The sequence below is a fragment of the Crocodylus siamensis genome, chromosome 8, assembly GCF_052110815.1.
Source record: "Crocodylus siamensis isolate JL-2025a chromosome 8, ASM5211081v1, whole genome shotgun sequence".
In the NCBI taxonomy this organism is placed as follows: Eukaryota; Metazoa; Chordata; order Crocodylia; family Crocodylidae; genus Crocodylus; species Crocodylus siamensis.
The window spans coordinates 57,015,111-57,029,841 of record NC_143402.1 but is presented as its reverse complement, the minus strand read 5'-3'; the positions used below and the strand labels follow the sequence as shown (position 1 = coordinate 57,029,841).

General features: G+C 56.9%; 1 protein-coding gene across 9 annotated transcripts in view; it reads right to left on the bottom strand.

Annotated features, from left to right (window-relative positions):
• RFX1 (regulatory factor X1) overlaps nt 1–14,731 on the bottom strand; it is a 31,655-nt gene that overhangs the window by 2,620 nt on the left and 14,304 nt on the right. Inside the window, exons 5-21 of one of the 9 annotated variants that reach the window (XM_090059383.1) lie at nt 13,001–13,096; nt 12,017–12,142; nt 10,238–10,333; nt 9,377–9,739; nt 8,196–8,290; nt 7,153–7,453; nt 5,732–5,913; nt 5,214–5,333; nt 4,977–5,092; nt 4,762–4,880; nt 3,637–3,746; nt 3,040–3,191; nt 2,472–2,569; nt 2,103–2,252; nt 1,390–1,598; nt 1,143–1,296; nt 57–102 (exon numbers count right to left, since the gene is read on the bottom strand). In XM_090059383.1, coding sequence (XP_089915509.1) covers nt 57–102; nt 1,143–1,296; nt 1,390–1,598; nt 2,103–2,252; nt 2,472–2,569; nt 3,040–3,191; nt 3,637–3,746; nt 4,762–4,880; nt 4,977–5,092; nt 5,214–5,333; nt 5,732–5,913; nt 7,153–7,453; nt 8,196–8,290; nt 9,377–9,739; nt 10,238–10,333; nt 12,017–12,142; nt 13,001–13,096 — 2,533 coding nt within the window. The remainder of the gene's footprint in view (nt 1–56; nt 103–1,142; nt 1,297–1,389; nt 1,599–2,102; nt 2,253–2,471; nt 2,570–3,039; nt 3,192–3,636; nt 3,747–4,761; nt 4,881–4,976; nt 5,093–5,213; nt 5,334–5,731; nt 5,914–7,152; nt 7,454–8,195; nt 8,291–9,376; nt 9,740–10,237; nt 10,334–12,016; nt 12,143–13,000; nt 13,097–14,731) is intronic. The other 8 variants (XM_090059378.1, XM_090059376.1, XM_090059375.1 and 5 more) reach the window with 8 other exon arrangements.

Genomic DNA, 14,731 nt, shown 5'->3' with positions numbered 1-14,731 from the left:
TGGGCTCACAGTGTTCCGGCTCACAGTGGCCACAGGCTCCCAAAGCGTGCACTCACCTTTGTCAGGGTCCAGGGCATTCAGGGAACTTGTCAAGTTGGCAAACTTGGGAGGGAAATGAAGGGATGATGAGTGTCTGTAGTGTCTGTGTACCCTAGCCTGTGCCTCCCCACCACCAGAGATGACCCGAGCAGGGTGCAGGGCCCAAGACAAATCAGCCTGTGCAGAGCCCCACCCTCACCCACCCCAGACGCAAAGAAGCTGGTGGCAGGGGTTGGGGGTGTTACCGAGTGACCGAATGCGAAGCTGGCGGTGGCAGCACAGTCACTGTGGCCGCTCCGCCTGGCTCCCTGGGTCCCCCCAAAGCGCAGGGCCCAGGGCAGTTGCCCTAATTCACCCCCCCCCTTAGGGATGGTTCTGCCTGCCACTGCCAGGTGCAGCGGCCACAGCCCCTCCCTTTGTGCCAGGGGCAGCTGGGACTGCAGGGCAGCCCCAGATCCACTTAGTCCTGTGCTGTCGGTGTCATAGCAAGAGGGGGCAGGCTTGTGTGTAGCATGTCTGCATGTATGGGTGTGTAACGCGTTATGTGTGTAGTACATTTTGCATGTAGCACACATGGCATGCAGCATGTTAAGTGTGTATAGCAGTTGTGGAGCATTAAGCATGTAGTGTAGCACATTTGTATGTAGTGTGTAGCATTGTGTGTAGCATTTGGAGTATGTTAAGTGCATGTAGTATGTAGCATGTTAGTGTAGTATGCGTGCGCACGTGTGTGTGTGTGTGTGTATGCATGCATGCATGCATGTGATCTGGTGTCAACCCTCTTGTCCAGCCTGTTTATAAGTCAGGGGGAGGGGGAAGGGGGTGGACTGGTTGTGATGCCAGGAGGGAGATGTTTGTTCCCTTGGCATCTGCCTACAACAGGGGGCTGCAGCAGGGGGCTGTCAGGCTGGCACAGGCCCCACCAGGGGCTGCTCCTTCCCCCAGCTTTGCAAAGCAGCAGAGAACTCATTCTGCAAGGTGTCTGTGGCGAAGGGTTTGACCCCTGGGTCCCAAGGTTCATCACCCTCCCCACTAACAACCTGGCCTCATCTCCAGCTTGGGTAAGCCCCTAGCCTGGCTGTGGGGAGGCAGCTGGGACCCACCTCTCCCATAACAGCAATGGGTGTCTCGCCCTTTGCCTGAGCCACACGGTGCTCGATCAGGTAGTACATGTACTCGTCGTACAGCAACCTGATGAGGTGGAAGGAACCAAAGCTGGCAGCACTGCGCAGGGTCAGGTCCCGGATCACCATGGAGCTGCAGAGGAGGCAGAGCCCAGAGCCAGTGAGACCCCCACACCACTTCCACCAGGCATGGGGCAGGGGAGAAGGGAAAGAGGTGGACATATACCTGTAAAAGGACCACTTGAGGAGGAAGAGCTTGGCAGCTTTGGGGAAGCTGTGGCTGCCCTGGTAGGGCTTGAGGACTTGGGTGACAACGCCATCCAGCCACACGGCCCACTGCTCCAGTGAGTTCTGCTGCTGCAGGGTCATCTTGAAGTCCTGCTCCAGGCGCTGGACCACACGATCTTCACAGCGGCACACCCATGACGCCTGCTCCTGCCAGTGGGGTGAGAGGCACCGTCAGGAGGCTGGGGGTGACCAGGCTGAGGGGCTTCGTGGCTGCCCTGCCCAGTGTGGGGAGGAAGGATGGGGGTTGGGGGGAGAGTAGTGCTGCTGTCTTCTGTCCAGGGTCCTGTGCCAGTCATGAACAGTCGGAGGTCATAGAAGGAAACTGGGGCTGAAACTGCCAAGGCACAGCCCCATTTTACAGATGGGGAAACTGAGGCATGGAGAGGGGGGAGCATGGACCTGGCACCAGCCTCTGCCCGTAGGAGTTCCTGGATCAGTCATGGACAGTTGAAGCTTACTGAAGTAAACTGGGGCTGAAATTGTTGAGGCATATCCCCACTTTACAGATGGGAAAACTGAGGCATGGGGACACGGCAGCATGGGGTTCTGACTGGTGGAGATGGGGGGGGAGCTCCACCCACCTCCCGTTGACCGGAGCTATGGGACAGGGGGTAGAATAAGGAGCTCTGGGGTGTCTTTGGGGCCAGTTACCTGGACATTGGCGAAGTCCACGCGGTTGAGGTCGCTCAGCATCTGGTTGATCTGGGCTGTGTTCTGTAGCACTGCCCGGGCAGCCTGGGCTAGGTGGTTCAAGGATGTATATCGCCGCAGGGTCTGGGCAAAGGCACTTGCTGCTGCCACCTGGGGGTAAACAGACAGGTCAGGACCAGTGACTCCCAGTGACGCAGCCCAGCAGCTGCTGAAGGAGCCAGGACACCGGGACCCAGGCAAAGGATGGAGTGGCCCAGAGCCCAGGGGCTACCTGCAGGTCCCATGGCCCTGGTGCTGCCCAGGTCAGAGGGCAGAGGTCACTGCCACAAGTTGGAGGGCAGATGTCTCCACCCCAGCCCCACCCCTCACCTTCACACGGACCATCTCCTCGGGGATGTTCATCATGGCGTTGGTTAACCAGCTCTCCAAACTCTTGGCGAAATTTCGGATTGCTTGCGTCAAGGCACCTGGGACAGAGGTGGCATTGAGTAGGGTCCCCTCCCAACCCCACGGTGCCCGTGGTGGCTGCTTGGTATCATGGGAAGGATACAAAGTGGCTGGGATGGTACCAAGGGAACCTGCCCCAGCACCCACCAGCCAGACCCCAAGGCTTTCCCCTCTTAGCACTGGAGGTGTCAAGTGCCTGGAGCATCCCCAAGGAGGGAGGCAGCAGCCATGTTGTGGGAATGGGAGAAATGGGGACAGGACTCAGCTATGCAGAGGCCCCTTGGGCATGTCCTGTCCCAGCCTAGTGCCTCAATTCCCCCCTCTGATGATCCCAGCTTCACAACCTTGACTGCCAGGAAGCAGCAGCCAGGTGTGAATGGACAGATGCATGTTACACATGTGTTGAGGCGGCAATCGGGGATGGAGGCACAGGGCTGGGGGCCCCCAGGACACGCCAAGGGTGGGACAAGGCAGGGCCACTGGCACTCACTGGGAATGGGCCGGAGGACGTCCGGGATGAGGATCTCCACCAGGCCCTGGTACAGCATATTGTCGCAGTCCTTCGTCCACTTGAGCACAGGCTCATACTTGGACAGGATCACCAGGCAGCTCTTGGGGAGACGCTTCTCAGCCTCGTCGTGCCTGGGGGCAGGTGGTAGGGAACACACAGGCCAATCAAGGTCCGGCACTGTCCCCCCACCCCACCCCTGCCTCCAACACTCAGGTCTCTTGGTTTGAGCTGTGGTCTAGAAGCTAGAGAGATGCAGCCCTGGGGTTGGGCCACAAGACACAGGGTTTCTACGCCTGGCTGCAGGGGGGCCTTGCAAAAGCTACTTCCCCTGCCTGTGCCTCAGTTTCCCCCTTCTACAATGGGGTGAATTGTCCCCCTGGACATCTGTGAAATGCTCTATGATGACTACTGCCAGAAATGCAGCCACTCACCCAGGGCAAGCCTGCTGGAGCATGACAGCTGGGGACTCAGGGGGAGGAACTGACTCTCCCCTCATTAAACCTTTGATACCTGCCCCCAGAAGGACAGAGACTACCCCCCTTCACCCCTCAGTGCCGGGAAGGTGGGCGCACTCACACGGCAATGGGGGTGGCTTCACTGGGCTGGTTCAGGTTGTACCTCCAGAAGGTTTTCCATAGGGTCTCCACCAAGGTGAACTGCAGGTTTATCATCACGTCCACAATGGCCTGGTAAGAAGGGGCATAAGGGCTTCAGCATTGGTGGGCTGATGGCCTTGGGGGACCCTGCATCCACCCGCTGTCCCCTGAAGTGGGGGGGGGAGGAGAAAATCCTGCCCGCCGTTATGGGGTCCGGCCATGTATCAGTGCCATCTGCTATGCTGGGAGGGCCAGAGAGGGGCTGGCACAGTTTGGGGGGGATTCCCAAAACTCCCGCTGCTGGCCCATGTCTCTCTCCACCCAGCTCCCTACAGGGGGCTGGCTCAGTTCTCCTGAGGAGGTGAATCTCTGGCAGGGCTTGGCAGCAGGACGTTGGGGTTCTATGGCTGGCTGGGAAGCAGGGGGGCTTGCAAAATGGATAGGATGCGCAGTGGGCATTTTCCCTTGTGCTTCTGCTGAGACTAAACCCAGAAAGTCTTGACTAAAGGGTCCTGCCCATCTACTCAGGCTCAGACAGATGCCAGATTAGGGGTCAGGAAGGGACCTGGCTTCTTCTGTAGCAGCCCTGGGATCTCTCGACCGTATATTAGCAACCTTTTACAACAGCAGGACACTGGCTGCTGCAGTCCCCCTGCTTTCCCTGGGGCAGGGTTAGATGTGATGTCCAGTGCTGTCAAGGATGACGGCAGTTTTACGAGGAGTTTAGATTATGGATTTGTCTGGGAAGGTTTGGACAGGGCTGATCCTAACTCAAGCAGGAGGTTGGACTTGAGGTGACCTCTGGAGGTCCCTGCCAGACCCACATCTCTAGGATCCCTATGACACCTCCAACCTTGGCTGGTTTTGCTTCTGGTTCTGAGGGAGTTTCTTTCCACTAAGCTGATTTGTATTGGAAATGAATGCCCTGAAGGATCAAGGGAAATGGACTTAGGGGCTGTTGTTCCCATATTAGCCCTGCTGGACCATGGAGACAGGAGCTGGGACACCCTGCACCTCACTATCCCTGGGAGGCGCCATGGCAGCCCCAACACACAGGGCTAGGCTGATGGGTCTGTCTGGGGCAGGCACTGCTGGAAGCTTGTACCTCACAATGCTCCCGGTAGAGCAACTGGAAAGCCTTGATATCCTCAGCCCCCACTCCCTCTGGGAGGGGCTTCCCTTGCAAATCAATGTCGGAGAAGTCGGCCAGGGTTCGGGAGGCATCTGCAGGGCAGAAGGAGAAAGGAGGAATGGTGTTAGAGCTGCCAGATTGCTCCCCCACCCCACCAGCCTCCCCAACTTGGCTCCTGCAGGGCTTACCCAAGAACTGCTGATACTGCTGGACCTGGGCACTGATGTCGGACAGTCCCGAGGCCTGCTGTTGTCCCACAGCCACACCATTGGTCATCCCCTCCATCTTCTGAATGGGCTTGAGCCTGCGAGCACAGGACCCATCAGTCAAAGGCACACATGGGGCCAGGGTTGGGGATTTGTGGAGGAGTGAGACGCAGTGTCCAGGGTTGTGTCAGTCCCCAGGGCCTGGCTGGCAGCTCTTACCTCTGCTTCTGGGAGAAAGGCTGTTGGCGCATGGCCAAGTGCTGCTGATCTTCCATCAGGCGCAGCAGGGGTGAGTTGGCTTTGATGCGGAGGCCATAGTAGTGGTACTTGGAGTTCCCTCTGTGAGGAGATGGGAAGGGTGAGATCCCAGTATAGGCTGGGGGGTGATCACAGTAAAGCCTTGGACTTTGCCCTGATCTCTTCCCCCACAACCCTGGCTGCTCTGATAGTATATATAGACATTCACTCTCCCAGACAAAACTCTCCTGGGAGTTATATAACCTGGTTCTCCCCAGGTTATTTTTTTCCTGGAGCCACCATGTTTAATCTGGGAGAAGAAGCCTAAATTTCTGCACACTCATGGCTTCTCCTGATACAGCAGTGACTCTCCTTGGAGGAAACAAATGTCTGTTTGAGGCCTTTGTTTGTCCTTAGCTTTTCCCCAGTTGGGACTCAGTATGAAGGGGGCACAGAGGGGCTCTGGGGCAGCCCTGTCCCACACCAGGGGAGGCTCTTACCTGGTGCCCAGGCGGCGCGTGCGCAGGCCCATGAACACCGACCGGATCAGCTTGCCAAAGGAGGCGGCATTGACTGGCTCCAGCTTCTGCTCCTGGCAATGCAGAAGGTAGTGGCAGTAGAGGGTGCTTCTTGGCAGGCTCACTCCCTCAGCTGTCTCGTAGTTATCCAGCAACCACTGCACCTTAGTGAGAAGAAAGAGGCAGAGAGGAAGGGGAGGGGCTGAGGTTTGTGCCTGCTGGGGTTCCCATGGGCAAGGGCTGGCTGGTCTCATCCCTGCCATGCTAGAGGGGCCAGCTGGCTCCTTATTGATGCCAGCTGGAAACATCCAAGGGCATAGGAGCTGCCTGGAGGAAGACACATGCCTTGGGCAGGCACCGGCACAGAGCTACATCTCTGTAGATGCAAGACACATATTAGCTGCATTAAGAAGCGAGTGGTTCCCTTAGTGATGGACCCAGTGCTACATACCCATGGCCAGACAGAGGTCCACTGGTCTTGGTTGGACTAAGCCACCTGTAGGAAGACAAGTGTGACCAGCAAAATGCAGCACTGCAGAGAAGGACTTGGGATAACAGTAGACCATGAGCTGAATAACAGCCAGCAGTGTGCTCTCATTGCAAAGCCAACAGCCTCCTGGACTGTATGAACAAATTCGGGGCAGTGATTCTCTGACTCTTAGTCCTGGTGAGGCCTCCCCTGGAGTCCTGGGTCCAGTTCTAGGCCCCAAACTTCACAAAGGAGGTGGACAGGTTGGGAAGAGTCCAATGTAGAGCAACAAAAAGGATTAGGGGCCTGGGAGACAGGACTGATAAAGACAGGCTAGAAAAGCCTGGGTGATTGAGTCCAGAGAAGAGAAGACTGAGTTTTTGACAAGGATCTTCAAACCTCTGCAGAGCAGCAACAGAGAGGATGGAGATGTGCTTTTCTCTGTGGCTGCAGGGGGCAGGACTAGGAGCAATGGCCTCCAGCTGCATCAGGGGAAACTGGGGCTGGAGATGATCAGGAGCATCCTGACTCATGAGGGGGGTTGACCATTGGAACATGCTGCCTAGAGACATGGTGGAGTTTCCATCCTTGGAAATGTCCAAGAGCAAAGAATGGTTGGGATGATTTATTCTGGGCTGATCCTGGCTTGAGCAAAGGTCTGGACAAGGTAAGCTGGTGAGGTCCCTTCCAGCCCAACTTTCCCCATGATCCTAGTATGTGTCACACAAACAGTTCTAACAGAGACTAAGAAAGGTTCATACCACTGCATGAGGCACTAGGGAGCGCCCCTGGGAATACTGGGTACTGTTTGGGTTGGCTGTGATCCCGGAGGGAGACTCATATAGGAAGAGGCTAGCAGACAAGATGAGAATGAAAAGATCTCACAGGAGGGCTGAGGAGTACGTTCCCAGTGAGGACAGAGGGGGTGACTTACGGTGGCTGGAGAGGCACGTGTGGTGTGGGAGTAGGACTGGCTGGAGCTCCCAAGCATGTATCCTCCCTGGATGACGTAGGTCCCTGTCCCACCGCCGCCCCCTCCACCGCCGCCTCCTCCGCTGGGGTTGGCAATGATCTGCCCCCCAGAGACATACATGGGGACAGAGCCGCTGCTGGCCACATTCTGGGAGGTGGCTGGCGTGGCAGCCTGGGCTGGCGTGGCCTGCGATTCATAGTAGTTTGCTCCTGTGTTCTGGGTGTATAGGGGAGTTTCGGTGTATGGGTAGGTGCTGGAACGTCTGGAATGAGAGGAAGGATCAGCTAGGCCAGGCCCCATGCAGAGGGAAGCAGTTTATGGTCAGAGCAGCCATCAGCCTCCTGCTACGATGTGGCCACTTGTGGGTGTAACAGTAGAGTGGGTGGCAGCAGGGAATGAGGGGGGATCGTATCTCCAGTAAGTGCGGACGGGAAGGCACCTGACCCTTGCAGAGGCCTGTGGCGGCTGTGGGCAGGGCTGAGGGTCCCCAGACAGGCACTATGTCCCACCATGTATGGGTGAAAATGGCAGCTCCTGACAAACAGCAGTGGCTAGAGGTGAGGCCATTTCTCCTGTCTGAGAGTGAGTCACCAGTTCCCATAGGACCTTTCTGTTCCTCGCTCCCCGGAGATGAGCAATGAGCCTGGGATGGGTAAGGGGGCATGCACAGGAGTGGGGAGGGCAGCAATGGGGTCACGCTTGGGGAACTCTAAGCACTGCTCTGCTGAGGCTCTTGGGCACCCATGTGGGGGCAGGCAGCCGAGAAGGGGCGTTCAGGACATGGAGCATATTGGTCTGATGGAGCCAAGTAAGGGGGTAGCAGGGAGGCTAGGAACACCCCCTCAAAGGCTGTGGCTGGCAACCAAGTCTCAGGCTGGCCATGCCCCTGTGAAGCCCCTAGTAACAACCCTCTGCCAAAGACCAACACAAGGCCTTGGCAGAGATGCCATCACCAGGGGCATCACAGGAGGCTGCAGGAGATGCAGGAACCAGGGTCCACTCACATGGTGCTGGCTGTGTAGCTGGCATCACCCCCTTCCACATACTGCACCTGGTTGGGGTAGACATGCTGGACAGGCACCTGCTGCAGCTGCTGCACCTGAGCCGGGAGGGGAGAAGAGAGGCGGTCACCAGCAGTGGGATGGGCAGGTGGGCGCAGTGGGGCAGAAGCATGCTCATGGGTGCCCAGATGCCTGATTCCTAGCCCAGGACACTGTCCACCAGTCCTGCTGCCTCCCCAGACATTCCCACCCCTCCCCATTCATCACAGGCTCTCAGATCACCTTCAAGCCCTACCCTGATATGAGACAGTGTCACTCCCACCCTGGGGGAAGCATGGCAGAATGCCATCTCCATTTATAAGTGACCTGAAACAATGATGGAGCAAGAAAGAAACCCTGGGAGTCCAGCCTCCAAGGCCCCAGACAGTGCAGGGATCTCTCCCTCTAAGAAGCATGGGTTTCTGCAGCCATGGGGGCTCTAAAGCTCCTGTCTCAGGGGACTGTGAGGCATAATTTTACTCTGAGCTATGGCCCTCTATCCTCTGGCAGAGTCTGGGGCAGCTGCTGGCAACCCCACACAGCTGTGTTTTTCCTATATCAATCTGATACCAATGCATCAATCCTGCTACCTGTAATAACTGGAAGTGCCGTGATGCCTCCCAGGCTGGAGCAGCATATGTATACCCATCTCCAGGTACCTCCCCCTGGGAGCAGCTGGGAAGGGGACCGCTGCTTCCAAATGAAAAAACAAGGGTTTCACAGAAACCTAATACAACCCCTCTCTGGGATCTGCTTGACCAGGCCCTGAGGACTGAGCTGGGGTTCTTTAATGAGTGGGGTGAATGACAGGGCCGTCACTCTCCCATGCACTTTAAAAGGGAAATCAGCCACATAAATGTTATTTCTCAACTGGGAATAAACATGGTGACAGTCTCCTGTGGCCCAGCTGGAGTGAGAGTGGGATCCTGGTGCCCCAGTCCTGGTCTCTGGCAGATGGTGAAGTGGCATGTGCTTTCAGGGCTTCCAGGTTAACGCTGGCAGGACTGGGGCAAGGCGTGAAGGCAGGCAGTGACAAAGGTGATGGAAGGAGTCTGTCTGAAAGGGCTGGGGTGGGACCCAGGGTGGCTCCAACAGGCTCCAGCAGGGACAGGGTGGGGAGGGCAGGAGCTGCTAGGGAGACCTACTTTGAGTGCGGTTGCTGCTGTGCCAAACACTAGCACCTGGGGGACTCTCTGAATCTTGACTCTCTGCTCGGGGCTGGCATGGTGCGAGGAGAGGAAAGGCAGTGGCTCCATCACCAGCTTCGGCTGCGGGAGGAGCAGGCGTGGTGACAGCCCATGGGCCAACTCCAGCCACTGCTCTGAGGAGGCAGCCTCCAGTGAGTGGAGGTACTGGAGCCTGCGCCCCGGACTGGCCAGGCAGCAGCCGGCCAGCTGGTGCGTCCCACTACTACACGCTAAGGAGAGAGAAGTCTGTGCTGTCTGCGGCGAAGGCTGCGGCGGAGGCTGGCTCTGTCTAGCTGGCCTGGGGAACTCACTGTCTGAGCTCTAGATGACAAACAGAAACACTGTGGGCGTCAGTGCCGGTGCCTGGTGCCCACAGGGGAAGGAGAGTGACTACCCCAAAACCCAGGAGTCCTGCTGCCCTCCTCTGACTGACATCCACCTTACTGGTTGCTAGGTAGGGTGGAGAGAGGCTGCTGGAATGGCTAGGGGTTGCTAGCCCTAGGGGCCTGCTAGGGACAGAGGAGGAGGCCACCAGCTTCCAGCCCTGGACTTTGGCTACCAAAAAATGCACTTCTGTGGTGCTGGCGCCACATGGAGACACTAACTGGATTTCGACAGGGAAGGGGTTGATGGAGTCACACAAACCCCTCTGGGCTGGGTTCTACAGACACCTGGGAGATGGGGGTGGCAGGTGGGGGTTGGCACAGGGCTGTCCCAGCCTACACAGAGCTGGTTTTTGGAAGATGCCAGGGTCCCTCCCAGCTCCCAGCTGGGCCTGATGTGATCTTGGCAGCCCCTGGCCTGGCTGAAGAGCCTCACCTCTTGGGTGACATGGACTTGCTGGAGCCCCTGCACTGTCAGCTGTTGCACAGCCCCCGACTTGGGTGTCTGCGGTGCACTCTGAACAACTGATCTCTGCAAAGAAGAGACAGAACAGCTGTCAGGGGCCTGCTGAGAGCCTTGGGTGAGAGGGATCCCAGCTCTGGGGCAAGAACCGGGGTAGCTGCGAGCTGGGTGAGGCTGCTAATTCTGGGGCCTGTTGAGGGCCAGGCTGAATGTACAGAGGCCCAGAAAGGTCATTGTCACTTTATAAATGCCACCTGACGGCCCTTGGTGGCCCTGATGTCAAAACAGTCAGGGAGAAACTTCTTCACTGTTAGAGCAGGGTGGCAAGGGGATAGATGCCCAGGGAAGCTAAGGACTCCCCACTGAAGGGGCTCAACGAGAGACTGGACAGACACTGGCTGGGGATGATCTGGTGTAGTGATGTCTGTGTTCTGCTATGGGGATTTCTCAGGTTTCTGGGCTGTACTGTTTGCCACATGAGGTTAGGAAATTCCACCCCCCACAACATGGTGCTACATGTGTCGGGGGCGGGGTTTAAACCTTCCTCGGAGGCATTGGATATTGGCTGCAGCTCAGGCTGTGGATGGCGACTGCGCTGTGCCAATGCTCCTGCTTTGTCTCAACCCCAGACGGTCCTGGCTAGAGGGTCTTGCCCCTGTGCTCAGGCTCAGACTGACGCCAGATGTGGGGTCAGGAAAGAATTTTTCCCCCTGGTCAGATTGGTATGGACTAGGGAGGGTTATCTTCTTCTGTAGAAAGGGCACAGCCTCTGCCTGTGAACTCTTTTGAGTGTCTATTAACTATCTTTTACAGCAGCAGGACATTGACCACTGTGGTTCCCCAGCTTTCCCTGTGGCATGGCCAGGTGAGATGTCTGATGTTATGTCAGGAGTGACTGTGTCGTGTCGCTCAGAGATTGGCTGATCCTGCCTCAGGCGGCGGATTAGACTTGATGTGACCTTTGGATGTCCCTTCCAGCCTGACATCCCTATGATTTCTATGACACAACTGCAACCAGTACAGGGTCCAGCTGCGCACTGGGAAAGCAACATGAGAAACCCTGCCAGGGGCAGGACCCACCTCAGCAGGGCTGCCCTGGTCCTTAATTGGTACAGACCAGGTTCACACTGAGGGCTGAATTGCCACAAAGATCACAGCCAAGTCCCAGCTGTGGGTGATGCTGACCTAAAGTCAAGGTCCATGTGGGTGCATGTGCATGTGCACATGTGTGTGTTTCACGGGGGGAGGGGAGGCAGCATTTCCTTTACTCCATTTTACAATCTACCGCCTTTTTTTAAGTGGATCTCCACAGTAACTGCCTGGAGGACAAACGATTGGCTGCCTGCCTGCCTGACAGCCAGGAAGGGGAGAGGAGGGGAAGGACAGAGAGTGGCAGGATGTGTGTGTATGTGTGTGTCACTGCCCTTGTGTTGCCTGGGCAACAGCTGCTCCTGTGGCAACCTCAAGAGCTGTCAATCCTTCCCTGGCAACCATGTGCCTAGGTAGCAAAGAAGAGTGAGGCTGGAGCTGCAAGTGCCAGGAGAGACAAGGGAAGGATACCACAGCCCTGTTGAAATGCTGCTGGTGGGGGAGAGCACAGTGGGGGAGGAGGGGGGTTTAGGGGAGCATAACCTCAGACCCCACTCTGTCCTGCTGGTTGCATTCATGCTCTGGGGCCCTGGGGAGCTTTCCTGGCTCTGGGTGGTGACCCATGTCTCCCCCCCTCCCTGCCCAGCACAGGCCAGGTGTTACCAGCTCAGGGGCGGCAGGTGGGGACAGCACCTCTTGGGAGACAGGCACTTGCTGGACTCCATGGACCTGGAGCTGCTGGACCTGCCCTGGTTTGCTGGCTGAGCTGTTGCTCTGCACAGGAGAGCGCTGGAAAGACAGGGGGGAAGCAGGTTAAAGGAAGCTGCACTGGGGACCTTGCTCAGGAAGGAGAGGTGTCCTCTGCCCTCCCCACCATGCCAGCATCACCAGGTGGGGCAGCCCAGCTCTGATCTCTGGTGAGGCCCCCGGGGCAAACTCTCAGGGTGATTCATAAGGCAGCACAGAGGAAGGGTTCTCTTTCCTGGGTGTGGGGACGGGAGGAGATACAAAAGGGACTTCCTCTACAGCCCCTCCCCCCACTCCCCGGCCATCTGAAGGCCTCAGGAGGACATGGACTGGAAGCCATGATTGTGCCATTGGTGGGGCACCAAGGGAGTGTGGAGGGGCAGGGACCACATGCCCAAGGAATGCTCAAGAAAAATCTCAGTCTGTATCAACTCATGCATCTCTAGAGCTGAAGAAGTACTGCTAGGGCCAACAAGCCTCAGGACACGCCCAGAGGTGACAGAGTCCTCTCTGCATGACTCAAGTGTCCTGCTGACCCCAAAAGCAGCTCATTCCCGGAGCCAGAAAGCAGCACTGGATGCTTCCCACCTACATACCCAGACATGGGTCATTCCACCCTGCCGCCCAGCCTGGAGGAGGCTCAGAACAATGCCTGCAGCATATGTATGCTGATGAACATGCAGAGAAGCCTCCAGACCCGGGAAGGAACCCGCCAGGCACAGATGCCATGACAGCAAGAAAATACTCCTGGGGCCCAGCCCCAACTTGCCTTGAAGGCTGGGCCAGGTCTATGGTGGAGTGTGAACCCCAGACCTGAGTGAAGCTCCCCAGTGTGGGGTTGCTACCCTGCCCAGGAGGGCCATAGCACAGCCACATGGCACAGTTTCTCATGCCACCCACCTCGGGAGGAGAGTGGACTTGCTGCTGTACCCCGTGCACAGCCAGCGAGACCTGTCCTCCTTTGCTGGCCTGCGCCGTGGTCTGCACCACCAGCCGCTGCAGAGGGATGACATAAGAGAAGCCCCTGGGTTAAGCACCATGGCACAGAGAGATGTTGGCCACTGGAAGCCTGGGCCTCTAGGAAGTATGGCCACAGCCAGTTGCACTTGGAGCACCAGGACTCTACAATACCTGCCTCTCCTCCCTCCCACCTCATCTGCCACCAAACACACATGATGCTGCTTGACTGAACTCCCTGTGCCCCGGCTGCCCCATACCACCTCCCAGAGCCCCTCTATGTCTCCATGGGTCCTTGCATCCAGCCTCTAATGGACTGCATGTCTTTCAGGGCTCCGGGAATATAAACACCCATGCTCCCAGTATGCTTTCTCTGTTCTGTGGGCTTTCCCAGCCAGGCTTTCTGAGTCAATGGCTCCAGCATGTGCTGGGAGAGATGCTGTCATGTCCTCTTTTCCCATCACGAGGTTGGCTTCTCCTTCCCGCTGCATCCCTTCCTAAATGCAGCTACAACCAAGGTGCGGACTCTCCACTGCCGCAGGATTTCAAGGAAAGGATGGATAGCCACTGGGCAGGGATCATCTAGGTGTAGTGATGACTGTGTTCTACTACGGGGATGTCCCAAGCTTCTGGGCTTTGCTGGTTGCCCTCTCCCCATCTTTGTGCTACATGTGTCAGGGGGTTTTAAGCCTCCCTCAGTGGCATTAGGTGTTGGCTGCAATCCAGGCTGGGGATGGCAACTGGGCTGTGTCAATACTCCTGCTGGGATTCAACTCTGGAGGGTCCTGGCTAGAGAGTCTTGCCCCTCTGGTCAGGCTCAGACTGATGCCCCATTGGGAGTCAGGAAGGAATTCCACCCCCTGCTCAGACCGGTATGGACTGATGGGGAGGGTTGCCTTCCTCTGTAGCAGGGGCACAGCCTGTTCCTGGGATCTCTTGAGTGTAGATTAACAACCTTTTACAGCAGCACGACATTGGTGGCTGCAGTCCCTGTGCTTTCTCTGTGGCAGGGTCAGGTGTGATATATGGTGTTGTCTCAGGGTTGACAGTAGTTTTATATGTCGTATTTGTCTGGGATGGTTTGGACATGGCTGATCCTGCCTAAGATAGGGGGCTGGGCTTGATGTGATGTCTGGAAGTCCCTTCCAGCCCCACTTCTCTAGTATTCTATGAAGAATCAGAAACTGTTTTCTAGGACAGCCAATGGCCAATACACACCACTGTTAAGCAGAGATGGAAACAGGCACAAGGAAAGAATCAAGGCAGAGAGTCTTCAGGGAAACAGAGAAGAGTCTCCCCAGGAAGAGGCAGCTTTGTCTCTCAAGGGGTTGAAACCAGGCTGGATGAAGCTGCAGCTGATTGTCCAAAAGGGCCAACCCTGCTTCAGCCGGAGAGGAGGAAAGAGGCTTTTCCATCTCTAGAGTCTTTTTCTCCTATGCATGAGCCACTCCAAGGTGCTTGTGGTCATGGTAACAATAACTAGAGCATGGGTGTTAAACTTGGACCAGATAAGTGTCATGGGTGGGGTGGATCAGGCCCACAGCCCTCCTCCCGCAGCATACATGAGCCAATGGCTGCTCCAACCCATTTAGGACACACATGGCATGGATCTCAGAGCTACTGTGGTGCCATGTGCAACACGTACCCCACAGCCAGCATTGCACATGGTGCAGT